General features: G+C 39.8%; 2 protein-coding genes across 10 annotated transcripts in view; one reads left to right on the top strand and one right to left on the bottom strand.

Annotated features, from left to right (window-relative positions):
- LOC124970792 (radial spoke head 10 homolog B-like) overlaps positions 1-20,864 on the top strand; it is an 87,790-nt gene that overhangs the window by 49,575 nt on the left and 17,351 nt on the right. The gene's annotated exons all lie outside the window — the stretch shown is intronic.
- On the bottom strand, positions 11,533-12,286 carry LOC124970797 (ras-related protein Rab-5A-like). The gene has a single exon (XM_047534394.1). It carries the CDS (start codon positions 12,209-12,211, stop codon positions 11,582-11,584), a length of 630 nt encoding a protein of 209 aa, XP_047390350.1. The 5' UTR covers positions 12,212-12,286; the 3' UTR covers positions 11,533-11,581.

Here is a 20,864-nt window from a genome sequence, read left to right as displayed (position 1 = left end):
AGTCCTTTGGGTATAAACCAAGGAGTGGGATAGCTGGGTCAAATGGTAGGTCCATTCCAAGCATTCTGAGGAATCTGCATACTGCTTTCCAGAGTGGCTGTACCAATTTGCAACTCCACCAGCAATGTATGAGTGTGCCTTTTCCCCCACATCCATGCCAAAACTTATTATTGCTTGTGTTATTGATAATAGCCATTCTCATTGGAGTTAGAGGAAATCTTAGGGTGGTTTTAATTTGCATTTCTCTAATTACCAGGGATGCTGAACACTTTTTCATATATTTTTTGATCACCTGTGAAGTGTCTGCCCATTTCCTTAGTCCATTTATTAATTGGGTTCCTTGTATTTTGGGTGTAAAGTTTTTTAAGTTCTTTATAAACTTTGAGAATGAGTGCTCTGTCTGAAGTGTGTGTGTGGAAAATATTTTTTCCCACTCTGTAGACTCTCTTTTCACATTGTTGATTGTTTCCTGTGCTGAGAAAAAACTTTTTAGTTTGAATCTATCCCATTTATTGATTCTTCCTTTTATTTCTTGTGTTATGGGGGTCTTGTTAAGGAAGTCTGATCCTAAGCCAACATGATGGAGATTCGGGCCTACTCTTTCTTCTATTTGGTGAAGGGTCTCAGGTCTAATTCCTAGATCCTTTGATCCATTTTGAGTTGAGTTTTGTACAGGGTGAGAGATAGGGGTTTAGTTTCATTTTATGCATGTAGATTTCCAGTTTTCCCAACACCATTTGTTGAAGAGGCTATTTTTTTCTCCATTGTAAGTTTTTGGCACCCTTGTCTAGTATGAGGTTACTGTACTTATGTGGGTATGTCTCTGTGTCTTCTATCCTGTACCATTGGTCTACCCATCTATTTTGGTGCCAATACCATGCCATTCTTGTTACTATTGCTCTGCAGTAGAGTTTAAGGTCTGGTATTGTGATACCTCCTGTATCTCTCTTCCTTCCCAGGATTGCTTTGGCTATTCTGGGTCTTTTTTTCTTCCAGATAAATTTCATAATTACTTTCTCTTTTTCTATGAGAAATGTCATTGGGATTTTAATAGGAATTGCGTTAAATCTGTATAGCAATCTGGAAGTATGGCCATTTTGATAATATTAATTCTGCCTATCCAAGAACATGGGAGATCTTTCCATCTTCTAAGGTCTTCCTCAATTTCTTTCTTCAAAGTTTTGTAGTTTTCATTAAAGAGATATTTTACCTATTTGGTTAGATTGATTATCAAGTATTTTATTGAGGCTATTGTGAATGGAGTTGTATTCCTCATTTCCCTTTCAGATGTTTCATAGCTTGTGTATAAAAATGCTTTAGATTTATGCGTGTTGATTTTATAACCTGCTGTTTTGCTGAATTCATTGATGAGGTCTAGACATTTTCTGGAGGAGTTTTTTGGATCCTCTAAATATAGAATCATGTCATCAGCAAATAGTGACAGCTTGTGTTCTTCTTTTCCTTTTTGTATTCCTTTAATTTCTTTGGTCTGTCTAATTGCTCTGGCTAATATTTCAAGGATGATGTTGAATAGAAGTGGTGAAACAGGACATCCCTGTCTTGTTCCCGTTTTTAAAGGGAATGCTTTCAGTTTTTCTCCATTAAGAATGATGTTGGCCATGGGCTTAGCATAAATAGCCTTTACAATGTTGAGGTATGTACCTACTATCCCTATTTTTTCTAGTGTTTTGAGCATGAAGGGGTGTTGTATTTTGTTGAATGCTTTTTCTGTGTCAATTGAAATAACCATATGATTCTTATCCTTAGGTCTATTGACATGATGGATTATGTTTATTGATTTCCGGATGTTAAACCATCCTTGCATTCCAGGAATGAACCCCACTTGATCGTGGTGCACAATTTTCTTTATGTGTTTTTGGATATGGTTTGCCAGTATTTTGTTAAGGATCTTTGAATCTGTATTCATCAAGGATATTGGTCTAAAATTTTCTTTCCTTGATGTGTCTTTGCCTGGTTTGGGTATGAGGGTGATATTAGCTTCATAGAATGAGTTTGGTAGGGTGCCTTCCCTTCCTTTTCTATTTCCTGGAATACTTTGAGAAGTATTGGAATGAGTTCTTTGAAGGTCTTGTAGAACTCGGCTGAGAATTCATCTGGTCCTGAGCTTTTCTTGGTTGGTAGGTTTTTGATGTCTTCTTCTATTTCATTGCTTGATATTGATCTATTTAAATTGTGTATGTCCTCCTGGTTCAGTTTGGGAGGAGCATATGTCTCTAGAAATTTGTCAATGTCTTTGGTAGTTTCTATTTTGTTGGAACACAGATTTTCAAAGTAGCTTCTCATTATGTAATGTATCTCAGTGGTGTCTCATGATATTTCCTTTTTCATCATGAATTTTAGTAATTTGAGTTTTCTCTCTTCTTCTCTTTGTTAGCATGGCTAAGGGTTTGTCTATTTTGTTTACTTTCTCAAAGAACCAAATTTTGTTTTGTCAACTTTTTGAATTGTTTCTTTTGTTTCAATTTCATTGATTTCAGCTCTGATTTTAATTATTTCCTGTCTTCTACTACTTTTGCTGTTATTCTGTTCTTCTTTTTCTAGGGCTATGAGCTATAATGTTAGGTCATTTAGTTGTTGACATTTTGTTGGGATACATGTTGTTTCTCTGTTTGTACATGGCGTAAAGGCATACCATTTGTGTAATCATAAATTTACATAGGGTAATGTTGTTTGATTCATTCTGTTATTTTTCCCCTCCCCCCTCCCCTCCCACTCCTCTTTTCCCTCTATACATTCCTTCCTTCCTCCATTCTTGCCCCCCTCCCTAACCCTAACTCTAACCCTAACACTAACCCCTCCCACCCCCCATTATGTGTCATCATCCACTTATTAGCGATATCATTCGTCCTTTGCTTTTTTGAGATTGGCTTATCTCACTTAGCATGATATTCTCCAATTTCATCCATTTGCCTGCAAATGCCATGATTTTATCATTCTTTATGACTGAGTAATATTCCATTGTATTTATATACCACAGTTTCTTTATCCATTCATCAATTGAAGGACATCTAGGTTGGTTCCACAATCTGGTTATTGTGAATTGAGCAGCTATGAACATTGATGTGGCCTTATCTCTGTAGTATGCTGATTTTAAGTACTTTGGGTATAGGCCAAGGAATGGGATAGCTGGGTCAAATGGTGGTTCCATTCCAAGTTTTCTCAGGAGTCTCCACACTGCTTTCCAGAGTGACTGCACTAATTTGCAGCCCCACTAGCAATGTATGAGTGTACCTTTTTCCCCACATCCTCGCCAACACCTGTTGTTGCTTGTATTCTTGATAATCATTCTAATTGGGGTGAGATGGAATCTTAGGGTGGTTTTGATTTGCATTTCTCTTATTACTAGAGATGTTGAACATTTTTCCATATGTTTGTTGATTGCTTGTAGATCTTCTTCTGTGAAGTGTCTATTTATTTCCTTAGCCCATTTGTCGATTGGATTATTTGTATTCTTGGTGTAGAGTTTTTTGAGTTCTTTATAGATTCTGGAAATTAGTGCTCTATCAGAAGTCTGATTGGCAAAGATTTTCTCCCACTCTGTAGGCTCTTTCTTCACATTGCTGATAGTTTCCTTTGCTGAGAGAAAGCTTTTTAGTTTGAATCTATCCCAGTTATTAATTCTTGCTTTTATTTCTTGTGCTATGGGAGTCCTGTTGAGGAAGTCTGGTACTAAGCCGACATGTTGAAGATCTGGACCTACTTTTTCTTCTATAATCTGCAGGGTCTCTGGTCTGATTCTGAGGTCCTTAATACATTTTGAGTTTAGTTTCATGCATGGTGAGAGATATGGGTTTAGTTTCATTCTGTTGCATATGGATTTCCAGTTCTCCCAGCACCATTTGTTGAAGAGGCTATCTTTTCTCCATTGCATATTTTTGGCCTCTTTGCCTAGTTTGAGAAAATTGTATTTTTCTGGGTTTGTGTCCATGTCCTCTATTCTGTACCATTGATCTACCTTTCTATTTTGGTACCAATACCATGCCGTTTTTGTTACTATTGCTTTGTAGTAGAGTTGAAGATCTGATATTGCGATACCCCCTGCTTCACTCTTTCTGCTAAGGATTGTTTTAGCTATTCTGGGTTTCTTATTCTTCCAGATGAATTTCATAATTGCTTGCTCTATTTCTGTAAGGTACATCATTGGGATTTTAATTGGAATTGCATTCAATCTGTATAGCACTTTTGGTAGTATGGCCATTTTGACAATATTAATTCTTCCTATCCAAGAACATGGGAGATCTTTCCATCTTCTAAGGTTTTCTTTAATTTCTTTCTTTAGTGTTCTCTAGTTCTCATTGTAGAGGTCTTTCACCTCTTTTGTGAGATTGATTCCCAAGTATTTTATTTTTTTCGATGCTATTGTGAATGGGGCAGTTTTCCTAATTTCTCTTTCTGAAGATTCATCACTTATGTATAAAAATGCCTTAGATTTATGTGCATTGATCTTATATCCCGCTACTTTACTGAATTCACTTATGAGTTCTAAAAGTTTTCTGGTGGAATTTCCTGGTTCCTCTAAGTATATAATCATATCATCAGCAAATAGGGATAGTTTGAGTTCTTCTTTTCCTATTCGTATCCCTTTAATTTCTTTGGTCTGTCTAATTGCTCTGGCTAGAGTTTCAAGGACGATATTGAATAGAAGTGGTGAAAGAGGGCATCCCTGCCTTGTTCCAGTTTTTAGAGGGAATGCTTTCAGTTTTTCACCATTTAGAATGATATTAGCCATGGGCTTTTAGCATAAATGGCCTTTACAATGTTAAGAAATGTTCCCACTACCCTATTTTTTCTAGTGTTTTGAGCATGAAGGGATGCTGTATTTTATCAAATGCTTTTTCTGCATCTATTGAAATAATCATGTGATTCTTGACTTTAAGTCTATTGATATGGTGAATTACATTTATTGATTTCCTGATGTTGAACCAAACTTGCATCCCTGGGATGAAACCCACTTGATCATGGTGTACTATCTTTTTAATGTGTTTTTGTATGCGATTTGCTAAAATTTTGTTGAGAATTTTTGCGTCGTTGTTCATTAAGGATATTGGTCTGAAATTTTCTTTCCTCGATGTGTCTCTGTCTGGTTTAGGTATCAGGGTAATATTGGCTTCATAGAATGAGTTTGGGAGGGTTCCCTCCTCTTCTATTTTATGGAATATTTTGAGAAGTATTGGAATGAGGTCTTCTTTAAAGGTTTTGTAGAACTCGGCTGAGAACCCATCTGGTCCCGGACTTTTCTTTGTTGGTAAGCTTTTGATGACTTCTTCTATTTCATTACTTGAAATTGGTCTATTTAAATTGTGTATGTCCTCCTCGTTCAGTTTAGGCAATTCATATGTCTCTAGAAACCTGTTGATGTCTTCGAAATTTTCTATTTTGTTGGAGTATAGATTTTCAAAATAGCTTCTAATTATGTTTTGTATTTCAGTCATGTCTGTTGTGATATTTCCTTGTTCATTCCGAATTTTAGTGATTTGGGTTTTCTCTCATCTTCTCTTTGTTAGTGTGGCTAAAGGTTTATCAATTTTGTTTATTTTTTCAAAGAACCAACTATGTATTTTGTCAATTTTTTGTATTGTTTCTTTTGTTTCAATTTCGTTGATTTCAGCTCTGAGTTTAAATATTTCCTGTCTTCTACTACTTTTGGTGTTGGTTTGTTCTTCTTTTTCTAGGGCTTTGAGCTGTAGTGTTAGGTCGTTTATTTGTTGAGTTTTACTTCTTTTATTGAATGCGCTCCATGAAACAAATTTTCCTTTAAGTACTGCTTTCATAGTGTCCCAAGATTTTGATATGATGTTTCTTTGTTCTCGTTTACCTCTAAGAATTTTTTAATTTCCTTCCTAATATCTTCTGTTATCCATTCATCATATAATAACATATTGTTTAATCTCCAGGTGTTGGAGTAGTTTCTGTTTTTTACTCTTTCATTTATTTCTAACTTCAATCCATTATGATCTGATAGAATACAAGGTAGTGTCTCTATCTTCTTGTATTTGCTAACATTAGCTTTGTGGCATAATATGTGGTCTATTTTAGAGAAGGATCCATGTGCTGCTGAGAAGAAAGTGTATTCGCTCTTGGTTGGATGGTATATTCTATAAATATCTGTTAAGTCTAAATTATTGATTGTGTTATTGAGATCTATGGTTTCTTTGTTCAATTTTTGTTTGGAAGATCTGTCCAGTGGTGAGAGAGGCGTGTTAAAATCACCTAGTATTATTGTGTTATGGTCTATTTGGTTTCTGAAATTGAGAAGGATTTGTTTGACATACATGGATGAGCTACTGTTTGGGGCATAGATGTTTATGATTGTTATGTCTTGCTGATTTATGCTTCCCTTAAGCAGTATGAAATGTCCTTCTTTATCCCTTCTGACTAACTTTGGCTTGAAGTCCACATTATCTGAAATGAGGATGGATACTCCAGCTTTTTTGCTGAGTCCATGTGCATGGTATGTTTTTCCCCATCCTTTCACCTTTAGTCTATGGGTATCTCTTTCTATGAGGTGAGTCTCTTGCAGGCAACATATTGTTGGATCTTTCTTTTTAATCCAATCTGCCAGTCTATGTCTTTTGATTGATGAATTCAGGCCATTAACATTCAGGGTTATTATTGAGATATGATTTGTATTCCTGGTCATTTGGTTCATTTTTAAAATTTTATTTATTTATTTATTTGACACGACTTGGTTCCTCTTTTATTTGACAGTTCCTTTAGGATAATTCCTCCCTTTGCTGATATGCTTCTTTGTTTTTTATCTCTTCCTCATGGAATATTTTGCTGAGAATGTTTTGTAATGCTGGCTTTCTTTTTGTAAATTCTTTTAGCTTTTGTTTACCATGGAATGATTTTATTTCATCGTCAAATTTGAAGGTAAGTTTTGCTGGGTATAAGATTCTTGGTTGGCATCCATTTTCTTTCAGAGCTTGAAAAATGTTGTTCCAGGCCCTTCTAGCTTTTAGGGTCTGGATTGAAAAATCTGCTGATATCCGTATTGGTTGCCCCCTGAAAGTAATTTGGTTCTTTTCTCTCACAGCCTTTAAAATTCTGTCTTTGTTTTGTATGTTAGGTATTTTCATTATAATGTGCCTGGGTGTGGGTCTGTTGTAATTTTGCGTATTTGGAGTCCTGTAAGCCTCTTGAACTTGATTTTCCATTCATTCTTCAGATTTGGGAAATTTTCTGATATTATTTCATTGAATAGATTATTCATTCCTTTGGTTTGTTTCTCTAAGCCTTCCTCAATACCAATAATTCTCAAATTTGGCCTTTTCATGATATCCCATAGTTCTTGCAGATTCTGTTCATGATTTCTTACCATCTTCTCTGTTTGTTCAACTTTGCTTTCGAGGTTAAATATTTTGTCTTCAATATCTGAGGTTCTGTCTTCTAGGTGTTCTATCCTATTGGTTATGCTTTCTATGGAGTTCTTAATTTGGTTTATTGTTTCCTTCATTTCAAAGATTTCTGTTTGTTTTTTTTTCAATATCTCTAACTCTTTATTGAAATGATCTTTTGCTTCCTGTATTTGCTCTTTTAACTATCGATTGGTGCTATCATTCAATGCCTGCATTTGCTCTTTCATCTCATCATTCAATTCCTGCATTTGCTCTTTCATCTCATCATTTACTTCCCTGATCATTTTAATTATGTACATTCTGAACTCCCTTTCTGTCATTTCTTCTGCCATGCTGTCGTTGGATTTTATTGATGTAACATCTAGATTTGTTTGGGGCATTTTCTTCCCTTGTTTTCTCATATTGTTCAGGTATCAGTGGACCACTAAGATATTGCAGATTTCCTCTATTGACTTATAATGTCCCTGAAGATTTCTAGTATATCCCCTCTTATCCTTCAGTAGCCTGAAGTCTTGGAGGAAGTTGATAATGCAGTGCTCCACAAGGAAGCTGCCTCTCTAGGGGTAGTGGCCTTCAGGGTGGGGTATATTCCCTGCTAGTGGGCAGAGGTGCCTCCACTTGTTGACCAATGATCATCCAAAGGGGAACTAGGCTGTGGGCTGAGGCAAGGCCTGTTTGGGCCTGTCTCTGGTTTTACCGTCCTTGTGGGAAAACCTCACCCAGCAGGGAAGACTCACCTGGTGGGGAGGTCTTGCTGGTCAGTTCCCCTCCTAGAGGTTCCCCTCAATCTACAACTACCACCTGGGCTGGGCTGCCTTCCTCTGCAACGTTCCCAGGGGCCCGGACCTACCTCCTAGGCCTGGGAGCCTCACCCTTTGCAGACGAGTCTCCTTAGGCTGCCTCTCCTCAGAGAATCTGCCCACAGTCCTGGAACCTTCACTCTGCTCCTAAGCGTGTCTCTGTGCGGCTCTTCCACCAAGAAGCCTCCTAGATCCTGGGACCCTGCTCTGCACCTAATCGCCTGGCTATGTGGCCCCTCCTCTGAGCAGCCACCTGGAGCCTCATACAGTCGCTCTGAGTCCCAGTGACGTGCCGCACGCCTTTTCCTCTGGGCAGTCGCCCCGTGTTCCGGTGCGATCGCTAGGAGTCCAAGCAACTCACTGCGCGCCTCTTCCTCCCGCCAACCGCCCATAGCCCTGGGCAGTCACTCCGAGTCCAAGTGACCCACCGTGCTTCTCCTCCTCCTCCGGGCAGCCCCCCCGGGTGTTCAGGAGGGGTCGCTCTGAGTCCAAGTGACCCGCCACAGCCTCCTCCTCCGGGCAGCCGCCCGGAGTTCTGGTGCGGCCGCTCTGAGACCAAGCGACCCAACGCGCTCCTCCTCCAGGCAGCCCCCCAGTGTTCAGGAGTGGTCGCTTTGAGTCCAAATAACTCACCACTCGCCTCCTCCTCTGAGCAGCTGCCCGGAGCTCTGGTGCAGTCACTCTGAGTCCAAGCGACCTGCCACACTCCTCCTCCTCCTCTGGGCAGGCCCCGGTGTTCAGGGGCAGTTGCTCTGAGTCCAAACAGCTCACCGTGCAGCTCCTCCTCTGGGCAGCTGCCCATAGCCCTGGTGCAGTCACTCTGAGTCCAAGCGATCCACCGTGCTCCTCCTCCTCCTCCGGGCAGGCCCCCAGTATTCAGGAACGGTTGCTCTGAGACCAAACAGCTCGCCGTGCAGCTCCTCCTCTGGGCAGCTGTCCAGAGCCCCAGTGGTTGCTCCGAATCCAAGCGCTGTGCTGAGCAGCCTCCTCTACGATGCTCCCAGTTGTCCGAGTTCACTGCTCCAGCGGGGGGAGGGGTGTCTCGTTGGGCAACTCTACTTCACAAAGTTCCCTGCATTCCAGGACTACCGCCCCATCCGGGGCGCCTCCTCAATGGGAGAGACTCACCCAGCGGCTTTGAGTTGGTCCCAAGTCTCTCAATATCTCCTCTTTTGAATCCTGAATCCGTGGCGTAAGTCTCGGTGGGACGTCCAAATCTGATACCGCTGTTTACTGGTGACGAGTTCTGCTCCTCCTAATGTTGAAGATTGAACACTAGAGCTTCTTCTTTTCTTGAATGCACTCCTTGCAATAAATTCCTCTTAGTATTGCTTGCATAGTGTCCCAGAGATTTTGATATGTTGTATCATCATTCTCATTGACCTCTAAGAATTTTTTATCTCCTCCCTGATGTTTTCTGTTTTCCATGCTTCATTCAATAGCATATTATTTAGTCTCCAGGTGTTGGAGTAATTTGTTTTTTATTTTGTCATTGATTTCTAATTTTATTTCATTATGATAGGATAGAATAACAAGGTAGTATCTCTATTTTTTGCATTTACTAAGGGCTGCTTTGTGGCATAACATATGGTCTATTTTAGATCCATGTGCTGCTGAGAAGAAAGTGTATTTGCTCACTGATGGATGGATTATTCTATATATATATATATATATATATCTTAAGTCTAAGTTATTGATTGTGTTATTGAGTTCTGTGGTTTCTTTGTTTAGTTTTTGTTTGGAAGATCTCTCCAGTGGTGACAGTGGTGTGTTAAAGTCACCCAGAATTATTGTGTTGTGGTCTATTTGATTCCTGGAATTGAGAAGGGTTTGTTTGATGTACATGGATGCACCATTGTTTGGGGCATAAATATTTATGATTGTTATGTCTTCCTAATTTTTGGTTCCCTAAGCAGTATGAAATGTCCTTGTTTATACCTTCTGACTAACTTTGGCTTGAAGTTCACTTAATTTGATATAAGGATGGAAACCCTGCTTTTTTACTGAGCCCATGTGCAGGGTAGATTTTTTTTCCCATTCTTTCATCTTTAGTCTGTGGATGTCTTTTTCTATGAGATGTGTCTCTTTTTTTTTTTTTTTTTTTTGCTTTTTATACCACTTTATTCCAACCTGAGCACCTCAATATAAAACTAAACACTGGTGAACTGTTTTCCTTACTAATCTGAATTACTGTAAAATGTACAAGTTCTGCTAGCAGTCCAACACTTAAATAGATTAAATCATCTGACACATGGTAGATTTTATATAATGAAAAGACCTAAAATAATTAGTGCAATATACTGAACTGATCAAAATAAAATGAACTTTGAAAAACAAGGTTGCAAGATTGTTACTAACATTGCAATATTTATGTTACAAATTACAGGTACATTGTTTATTACGGTTCTAGCCATGAGGAACAACTGAAGCCCCTTTCTTTCAAAGGAGGAAGAAATAATTAGCTGTTTTAGTAACTGTACATTTTGTATACTTTTAAGCAACTCTTAAATATTACAGAAAAATAATAAACATATGGAGACAGTGCAGTACCCTATTTACAGTACAGCTGGAAATCAAATTAAAGTAATCAAGTTTGAATGTACATAATTGTTAGTGCACTGACTACATGTCCAAAGGGAACAAAAGCCCCCTCCCTACCCCCAAACGAGACCTATATAATGGCCAGCAGAGATTAAATAGAAATCACAGACACCTGGTTTGTTTCATTTTTGTTGAAGAGCTCACATGACGGGAATACTATTTATTAAACTGCATTTATCAGTTTTTATACTCTTAAAACAAGATGGGGATACATCTGCTTTTTTTACCCCATTTAAAAAAATAATGGGACTGGCTATAATTTCAGTGCCACTAATTTCTTTTTTTCTTCCTGGACATGTGGGACGGTTTTCTTGTGGTTAATTTATTATTAAAATTGTGGAATGTACATTTTAGATAAAAGAAATTATTTGCCTGAATATTGCAGCTAAGCAAAACATCTGGAGAATCCTATAAATGTTTTTCAAAAGCCCAAATTAATCATTTTCAAATCTTTTCCATAGATGACTACGCTCCAGTTTGGAGAAACTGGATGGTTAGTTGTGGATCCAGTCATTTGTCTTTATCCCTAATGATGAGATATGATTCCCTCATAACTTTCCAATGAAACACGTATACACATAGTTCTCATCTTCCCTTTCTATTGCTGTAACATTAGTTGGAGGGATACATGCATGTTATTAAAAATTAAGTTCAAAACACATAAAATAATTCTGTATTAGAAACTTGACTCTATCATAAGTCTCTTCTTTTTGGAAGTCATACTGGGTCGGTTAAATGCTCCAATCCCGCTGTTAACAACATTTAGGAAACAGAATATTTCAGCTAGTTCAATCTGGAGGTTTAGTTACTACAACACTGACTCCTGGTTGGTTGTGTAGGTTCGGTAAGGTCTACTCTTCTTCCTCTAGCAGAATTTGCTCCTGGATTCTGTGGTTCATTCTTTGGCAACTTTTTAGCTATTGCCATGAATATTTCATTTACATTCATTGGTGTTTTAGCTGATGTCTCCATGAATAATAAACTGTTGTCATCTGCATAGGACTGTGCTTCCAGGAAATCAACAGCTCTTTTATTTGCTAGATCAGCCTTGTTTCCTGATAAGGCTATTACAATGTTAGGACTTGCTTGCCTCTGAAGTTCTTTAACCCAGGATTCCTCATTAGTGATATCATATACAACTATAGCTGCTTGTGCTCCTCTGTAGTACATTGGTGCTAGACTGTGGTATCGTTCTTGGCCAGCTGTACCCCATATTTCAAACTTTACTGTTTTGTCATCAAGACACACGGTTTGGGTCAGAAAAGCAGCCCCAATAGTACTTTCTTGAAATTCATGAAATTGGCCTTTCACGAAACGAAGCACTAGGCTTGATTTGCCAACAGCAGACTCTCCCAGAAGTACTAGTTTGAACTGGCATATTTTATTTCCAGTGTTTGGTCCATTTGGTCTTGTTGCTCCTCGATTAGCCATGTCCAAATTTGAAAGAAGTTTCTAATTTCAGACTTCTAAATGCACTTCCAGGATGCAAAGTATCAATTTTTTTTTCTTTCTAGAGGTAAAGAAACCTGAGACCGCACCACGTGGGGGCCGCAGCTTCCTCGTGGTAAGGCCTAGGCGTGGCCTGAAGGACGAATAAGGCTGTGGCTGCCGAGGTGTCTCCTCCTCGTGCCGCTCCCCTTACACTGGACGGTGAGGAGCTGGAGCCATGGTGCCATCCCTGTAGGGCTCCGTCTCCGCCTCTCTCCACTCTGCCTTCCTCCTTCCTTTCTCCTCCTCGGCCGCCACCGCCGTGGTCGAGTTCCGACTAATTCTTCCTCCTCCTCCAAAACACAAACACTCAGGTCCTGGCGCTGGAGTCACTTCCGAGATGTGTCTCTTGAAGGCAGCATATTGTTGGGTCTTTCTTTTTAAACCAATCTGCCAGTCTATGTCTTCTGATTGATGAGTTTAGGCCATTAACATTCAGGGTTACTATTGAGATATGACTTATATTCCCAGTCATTCAGGCTTATTTTTGGTTTTTAACTTGACTTGGTTTCTCCTTTGAATGGATTTTCCTTTAAGGTAGTTCCTCCCTTTTCTGACCTACATTGTTGTTTTTTCATTTCCTCCTCATGGAATATTTTGCTGAGAATGTTCTGTAGCACAGGCTTTCTATTTGTAAATTCTTTTAACTTTTGTTTATCATGGAAAGATTTTATTTCATCTTCAAATTTGAAGGTTAGTTTTGCTGGATATATGATTCTTGGTTGGCAACCATGTTCTTTCAGAGCTTGAAATATGTTGTTCCAGGCCCATCTATCTTTTAGAGACTGGGCTGAGAAATCTGCTGATATCTGTATCAGTTTCCCCCTATATGTAATCTGATGCTTTTCCCTCACAGCCTTCAAAATTTTATCTTTGTTTTGTATGTTGGGCATTTTCATAATAATGTGCCTTGATGTGGATCTTTTGTGATTTTGTGCATTTGATGTTCTGTAAGCCTCTTGTATTTGATTTTCCATTTCATTCTTCAGGTTTGGGAAATTTTCTGATATTATTTCATAGATTGTTCATTCCTTTGGTTTGTATTTCTGTGCCTTCCTCAATCCCAATAATTCTTAAATTTGGTCTTTTCATGATGTTCCATAGTTCTTGGAGGTTTTGTTCATGATTTCTTACCACCTTCTCTGTTTGGGCAATTTTATTTTCAAGATTAAATATTTTGTCTTCATTGTCTGGGGTTCTGTCTTCCAAGTGATCTAGTCTGTTAGCGATGCTTTCCATTAGTTTTTTATTTGTTTTTTTTGTTTCCTTTATTTCAAGGATTTGTTTTTTGTTTGTTTGTTTGTTTAGTTGGTTTTTTGTTTGTTTGTTTGTTTTTTTAGAATCTCTATCTCTTTGTTGAAATGATCTTTTGCTTCCTGCAGTTGCTCTTTCAACTGCTTATTGGAGTGATCATTCATTGCCTGCATTTGCTCTCTTATATCATCCTTTGCTTCATAAATCATTTTAATTATGTATATTCTGAACTCCTTTTCTGACATTTCTTCAACCATGCTGTCACTGGATTCTATTAATATAGAATCTAGGTTTGTTTAGAACATTTTCTTCCCTTGTTTCTTCATGTCATTCACGTATCTTCCCCTCTAGCAGTGCAGATCTGTGGTATTGCACTTTCCCCCCTAAAGGCTTATAGTGACCCTATAGATTTCCAAAACCTTTTCTTTAAGGGGGAAATCAATATTAGTAGCACCCAGTACAGACAATATACAGCCCTAAACCAAATAGCCTCTATGAAGATGTTAACAATATATTGTCATAATAAACAGAGAGGATGAGTTCAATCATTATCTACGGTATAACAAATAGATTTGCAATAAGTTCTGCTGTTTCTAATGGAGGACAAGAAGAATGGGGAGGGGTGTAGGATGTAGCTGATAATGGGATAAGAAAAGAGTATATAGAAGTTCTAAATCATAGAAAGAGTGAGAATGTAATCAAAAGGAGTTGGTTGTTAGCATGCGAAAAGGGAGAAAAAGACTCTGAGGGAATAGGTAAACAAAAGGAAAAGAGAATGAGAAAAGTAAAGAAATAAAAACTTAAGAATTTTCAATAAGGAGAAAAAAAATCTACACTATAACAGTCATATAGTATTCAAATCTCCCAGTCTTCAGTAGCCTGGTGCATGACAGGTGCCTGACAATGAGCTTCCAGTCTCCAGCAGGCATCTCAGAATGGGATTTGCCCCACCTAAAGATGGGAACTTCTGCTTCCAGGATAATCCAAGATGGCTGCTCTGGCTTCCAAATATGTGGGCAAATGGGGAGCTGCAGTTTGGGTTGTGGGCATGGCTGGCTGGGAGTCCTGGAAGCGGGGTGCAGTTGGTCTGGTTGGGGGTCCTGGGGGCAGGGTGTGGTCGGCTGAAGGGTTCTGGAGATGGATCTCCGTCAGTCCGGCTGGGGGTCCTGCAGGTCCTGGCTGTTATCTCAAAATGGCAGCAACCATGTGTAACCAAATCTGCAGGTACTGTGACAGTAGATTTCCAGGCAACAGTAGGCAGCTGGTGGTCCACTGGCGGTCTGTGGTCAGTCTGCAGGCTATCGGTGGATGATCAGCAGGTGGACCTTAGGTGGTGGGTGATGAGTAGGTGAAAGGCAGGCAATGGGCAGGCAAGTGGCAGGCAAACAGGTAAATGGAAGATGATAGGTGTCAGTCAGTGAGCAATCTGCACTCAAAAAGTAGTCGATATGCTGCCAGACTGGAAGTGCTGGCACACTGGAGGTGCTTGCAGTGGACAAATGGTGTAAATAGCAGGGGATGGATAAGCAGCAAAGACTACCTCACAGAGAAACAGTCTCTGCTTGAAACCCAAGTTATGGAGCGAGTTATGGAGCAACAAGGAATGCAGCCCCCCTCTAGTCCGCCATCTTGGATCTCCCCTAAGTTTAATTTTTATGAGCAAGTTCATTCAAAAGTTTAAGGAAACAATTATATAAGAATTAGTCTTGGATTTTTTTTAAAATCAAACTTTCCAACAGCATAAAATATGTATTCCATGTCATTTAAGAAAGTTAGCATAACCAAGTTAAAAGAACTCAATGATTAAAAATATGAAAACAGTAGGCCATTGTTCTCAACTGGGAAAGGGGTGACATGAAAACCCCTTAGAGTGGGGATTCTGGGAAGATGAGGGTGGCGCTTGGGTAGTTTTTCCATCTCTCTAGATCCCCACATGAAGCAAGTACACTGAGAGTGCAAAACCGAAGGGGCAGAAACTGTAGCTAGAACCCTGTTTTGTGATAAGGTGTTACCATGAAAGTCAGAATTTGAGCAAAGAGACAAATCACTAGTTACACTACTTGAATGACCTCAGAATGCAAAATGGTTGCAAGAGGCAAAAAACAGATGTAAAAGAGCAGTGAGGGTGTCATAGGCCGAGAACATGAACCCAAAACTCCCGGCACGAACTCTGCAAGCCTGGCAGAGCCGCCTGGGGAGAGAGTGTTGTGTGCTTGGAGGGTGAGCGAGCACAGGCCTGGGTGAGGGCCACGTGGGCTGCTGAGCCCCAGGAACTCCACCTTGCCACCAAAGCTCCTTTCAGGAAAACCCAGGGCCCGGGGAAGGGGTGCTGAGAGAAGCCTGGGCAGAAAGGCGAGGAGGGAGCCAAAGGAAAGGAATTGGGAAGTGGTTGAGAGAGCAGAAAGGGGCGTTCTAGAATCATTTTTTTTTTTTTTTTTTTTTGCAGAAGAAACTATTCACAAATTTCATGGTAAACAAATATCCATTCACAAAACAACATACCAAATGTTGACAAATCACTTGTCTAGGTACCATTCTACCCTCTGAGAATATTCCTTATTAAACAAAATAAAATAATGAATATTTTTATCATTCTAAAACTGAACTCTCTAACCAGGGCTTTTTTATGATATAACTTAGGGGGAAATTATAATACTTTTTAAGGGAAGTGCTATTTCTCTAACTCTGAAAAAGAAAATAGGCTTTCTACTATAACAAAAATTTTTAAAAATAGAACCCTCACAAAAATGTAGATCATTATTTATATACTCCAACAGTGTTAGGTAAGATTACACATAAAGTAGCTAACTTTCATCTCTAACAGATAAAATTAATTTTATGCCAATAATATCTTCCTGAGGTCAGAATAACAGTTCCCAACAGATCTATATGGTTGTATAATATATTGTATAAAAATAATCACATTACAATGATAGTACTGATTTACACATGTGTCCTTTCAATAAACTACTTCAATATATCCTCATGTTCATGAGACTATACTATAAATCACATTCCAGTTTCTATGTATTTTTTGCTTAACTTATTCATTCATTGGCATTTTAGTAATATCCCTATTGTTTTATTCTTAGAAAGATATGGAACATATTTAAATTTTAATAGTTTTTCATTTCACTGAATAGTTCCAAAAGTTATTTGGAAAAGTAATTCTAAATCATCAGCTGGAAAGTTACAATCAAGAAATATTATCTGGACTTTTTAAGCACCTAAAAGTGAGGAAAAGAAATATTGCTTTTGATTGTGGTAATTTTGGAGCACAACTTGTTATGACATATCTGTAACCATAAAAACAAAAATAATAAAATCATCATTTTGACATTTATCAGTATTTCATACATCTAAGAAAACAACTGCCATTGATAGAACTTTAAAGTCAGAACATAAGTACAAATCTGAATTGAAAAAAGCATCAATAAAATATTCAGTAGTATGTACACATTTGCACACATTTTCAGACAAACTTTCAAAGATTTCACAAATAACCAAACAGTAATTTTGGATCAAAATGAATGTCAAAAATATTTAAGCTTTGTGAAGACTTACTTTAGTGAAGTAGGAAAAATGGAAGAGTGAAGGGTAACGAGCAACATATTTCTAGGAGGGAAAGAAATCACCCACTGCCTTTATCATAAAGCAAAAGTCAATAAGTCAACATTTTAAAAACAATGGTTACGAAGTTATTCACTATTCAAGAATACACTTCTCAATTTGGGTTCTTAAAGACATATTCATTCTGATATTCAAATCAAACTAAATTTATCAATCAAAACACATTTGGGGTTTTCAAGATGGCGGACTAGGGGGCGGCTGCATTTCACGTTGCTCCAGGACGCAAGATTCAAAAGAGGAGATAGTGAGAGACTTGGGACCAACTCAAAGCCGCTGGGTGAGTCTCTCCCACTGGGGAGGTGTCCCGGATGGGGCGGTAGCCCCGGAACGCAGGGAACTTTGTGAAGTAGAGTTGCTCGGCGAGACGCCCCTCCCCCCACTGGAGCGGTAAACACGGACAACTGGGATCATCGTAGAGGAGGTGGCTCAGCACAGCGCTTGGACTCGGAGCAACCACTGGGGCTCCGGGCGGCTGCCTGAGGAGGAGTTGCGTGGCAAGCTGTTTAGACCCAGAACAACCGCTTCTGAACACCGGGGGGTTGCCCGGAGGAAGAGGAGAAGCGCGGCAGGTCGCTTGGTCTAGGAGTGACTGCATCAGAGCCACAGGCGGTTGCCAGAGGAGGAGCTGCGTGGCGAGCTGTTTGAACTCAGAGCGACCGCTCCTGAACACCGGTGGCCTGCCTGGAGGAGGAGCGCGGCGAGTCACTTGGTCTAGGAGTGACTGCATCAGAGCCACAGGCAGTTGCCAGAGGAGGAGCTGCGTGGCGAACTGTTTGAACTCAGAACGACCGCTCCTGAACACCGGGGGGTTGCCCGGAGGAAGAGAAGTGCGGCGGGTCGCTTGGTCTAGGAGTGACTGCATCAGAGCCACAGGCGGTTGCCAGAGGAGGAGGCGAGCGGTGAGTTGATTGGACTAAAAGCGACCGCTCCTGAACACTGGTGGCCTGCCTGGAGGAGGAGCGTGGTGGGTCATTTGGTCTTGGAGCCACCACTCCTGAACACCCGGGGGGCTACCCCGAGGAGGAGGAGGAGGAACAGGGCAGGTCACTTGGACTTGGAGTGACTGCCTAGGGCTACGGGCGGTTGGCGGGAGGAGGAGACGCGAAGTGAATTGCTTGGGCTCCTAGTGACTACGTCGGAAACCCGGCTGCTGCCCGGAGGAGGAGGTGTGTGGCGGGTCTCTGGGTATCGGAGCTATTGTATGGGGATCCAGGTGGCGGCTCAGAGGAGGGGCCACATAGCCAGGCGATTAGCTGCAGAGCAGGGTCCCAGGAAGTAGGTGGCTTCTTGCTGGAAGAGCCGTACCAAGACACGCCTAGGGGCGGAGCGAAGTTTCCAGGACTGCGGGCAGATTCTCCAGGAGAGGCAGCCTAAGGAGACTCGCCTGCGAAGGGTGAGGCTCCCAGGCCCAGGAGGTAGGTTCGGGCCCTGGGAACGTTGCAGAGGAAGACAGCCCAGCCCAGGTGGTAGTTGTAGATTGAGGGGAACCTCTAGGAGGGGAACTGATGAGCAAGACGTCCCCACCGAGTGAGTCTTCCCTGCCGGGTGAGGTTTTCCCACAGGGACGTTAAAACCAGAGACACAGGCACAAACAGGACTTGCCTCAGCCCACAGCCTAGTTCCCTGTTGGATGACCATTGGTCAACAAGTGGAGGCACCTCTGCCCACTAGCAGGGAATGTACACCACCTGAGGGTCACCAACCCTAGAGAGGCAGCTTCTTCGTGGAGCTCCGCATTATCAACTTCCTCCAAGACTTCAGGCTACTGAAGGATAAGAGGGGATATACTAGCAATCTTCAGGGACATTATAAGTTGATAGAGGAAATCTGCAATATCTTAATGACCCACTGATTCCTGAACAATATGAGAAAACAAGGGAAGAAAATGCCCCAAACAAATCTAGATGTTACATCAATAAAATCCAACGACAGCATGGCAGAAGAAATGACAGAAAGGGAGTTCAGAATGTACATAATTAAAATGATTAGGGAAGCAAACCATGAGATGAAAGAGCAAATGCAGGCATTGAATGATGAGATGAAAGAGCAAATGCAGGAATTGAATGATGAGATGAAAGAGCAAATGCAGGCATTGAATGATAGCACCAATCGACAGTTAAAAGAGCAAATACAGGAAGCAAAAGATCATTTCAATAAAGAGTTAGAGATATTGAAAAAAAAAACAAACAGAAATCCTTGAAATGAAGGAAACAATAAACCAAATTAAGAACTCCATAGAAAGCATAACCAATAGGATAGAACACCTAGAAGACAGAACCTCAGATATTGAAGACAAAATATTTAACCTCGAAAGCAAAGTTGAACAAACAGAGAAGATGGTAAGAAATCATGAACAGAATCTGCAAGAACTATGGGATATCATGAAAAGGCCAAATTTGAGAATTATTGGTATTGAGGAAGGCTTAGAGAAACAAACCAAAGGAATGAATAATCTATTCAATGAAATAATATCAGAAAATTTCCCAAATCTGAAGAATGAAATGGAAAATCAAGTTCAAGAGGCTTACAGGACTCCAAATACACAAAATTACAACAGATCCACACCAAGGCACATTATAATGAAAATACCTAACATACAAAATAAAGACAGAATTTTAAAGGCTGTGAGAGAAAAGAACCAAATTACTTTCAGGGGGCAACCAATACGGATATCAGCAGATTTTTTAGTCCAGACCCTAAAAGCTAGAAGGGCCTGGAACAACATTTTTCAAGCTCTGAAAGAAAATGGATGCCAACCAAGAATCTTATACCCAGCAAAACTTACCTTCAAATTTGACAATGAAATAAAATCATTCCATGATAAACAAAAGCTAAAAGAATTTACAAAAAGAAAGCCAGCATTACAGAACATCCTCAGCAAAATATTTCATGAGGAAGAGATAAAAAACAAAGAAGCATATCAGCAAAGGGAGGAATTACCCTAAAGGAACTGTCAAATAAAAGAGGAACCAAGATGTGTCAAAAAATAAATAAATAAATAAAATGTTAAAAATGAACCAAATGACTGGGAATACAAATCATATCTCAATAATAACCCTGAATGTTAATGGCCTGAATTCATCAATCAAAAGACATAGACTGGCAGATTGGATTAAAAAGAAAGATCCAACAATATGTTGCCTGCAAGAGACTCACCTCATAGAAAGAGATACCCATAGACTAAAGGTGAAAGGATGGGGGAAAACATACCATGCACATGGACTCAGCAAAAAAGCTGGAGTATCCATCCTCATTTCAGGTAATGTGGACTTCAAGCCAATGTTAGTCAGAAGGGATAAAGAAGGACATTTCATACTGCTTAAGGGAAGCATAAATCAGCAAGACATAACAATCATAAACATCTATGCCCCAAACAGTGGCTCATCCATGTATGTCAAACAAATCCTTCTCAATTTTAGAAACCAAATAGACCATAACACAATAATACTAGGTGATTTTAACACGCCTCTCTCACCACTGGACAGATCTTCCAAACAAAAATTGAACAAAGAAACCATAGATCTCAATAACACAATCAATAATTTAGACTTAACAAACATTTATAGAATATACCATCCAGCCAAGAGCGAATACACTTTCTTCTCAGCAGCACATGGATCCTTCTCTAAAATAGACCATATATTATGCCACAAAGCTAATGTCAGCAAATACAAGAAGATAGAGACACTACCTTGTATTCTATCAGATCATA

This window comes from Sciurus carolinensis, chromosome 18, assembly GCF_902686445.1.
Source record: "Sciurus carolinensis chromosome 18, mSciCar1.2, whole genome shotgun sequence".
In the NCBI taxonomy this organism is placed as follows: domain Eukaryota; kingdom Metazoa; phylum Chordata; class Mammalia; order Rodentia; family Sciuridae; genus Sciurus; species Sciurus carolinensis.
The sequence above is the reverse complement of the archived record's forward strand: the minus strand, read 5'-3'. Positions and strand labels throughout refer to the sequence as shown.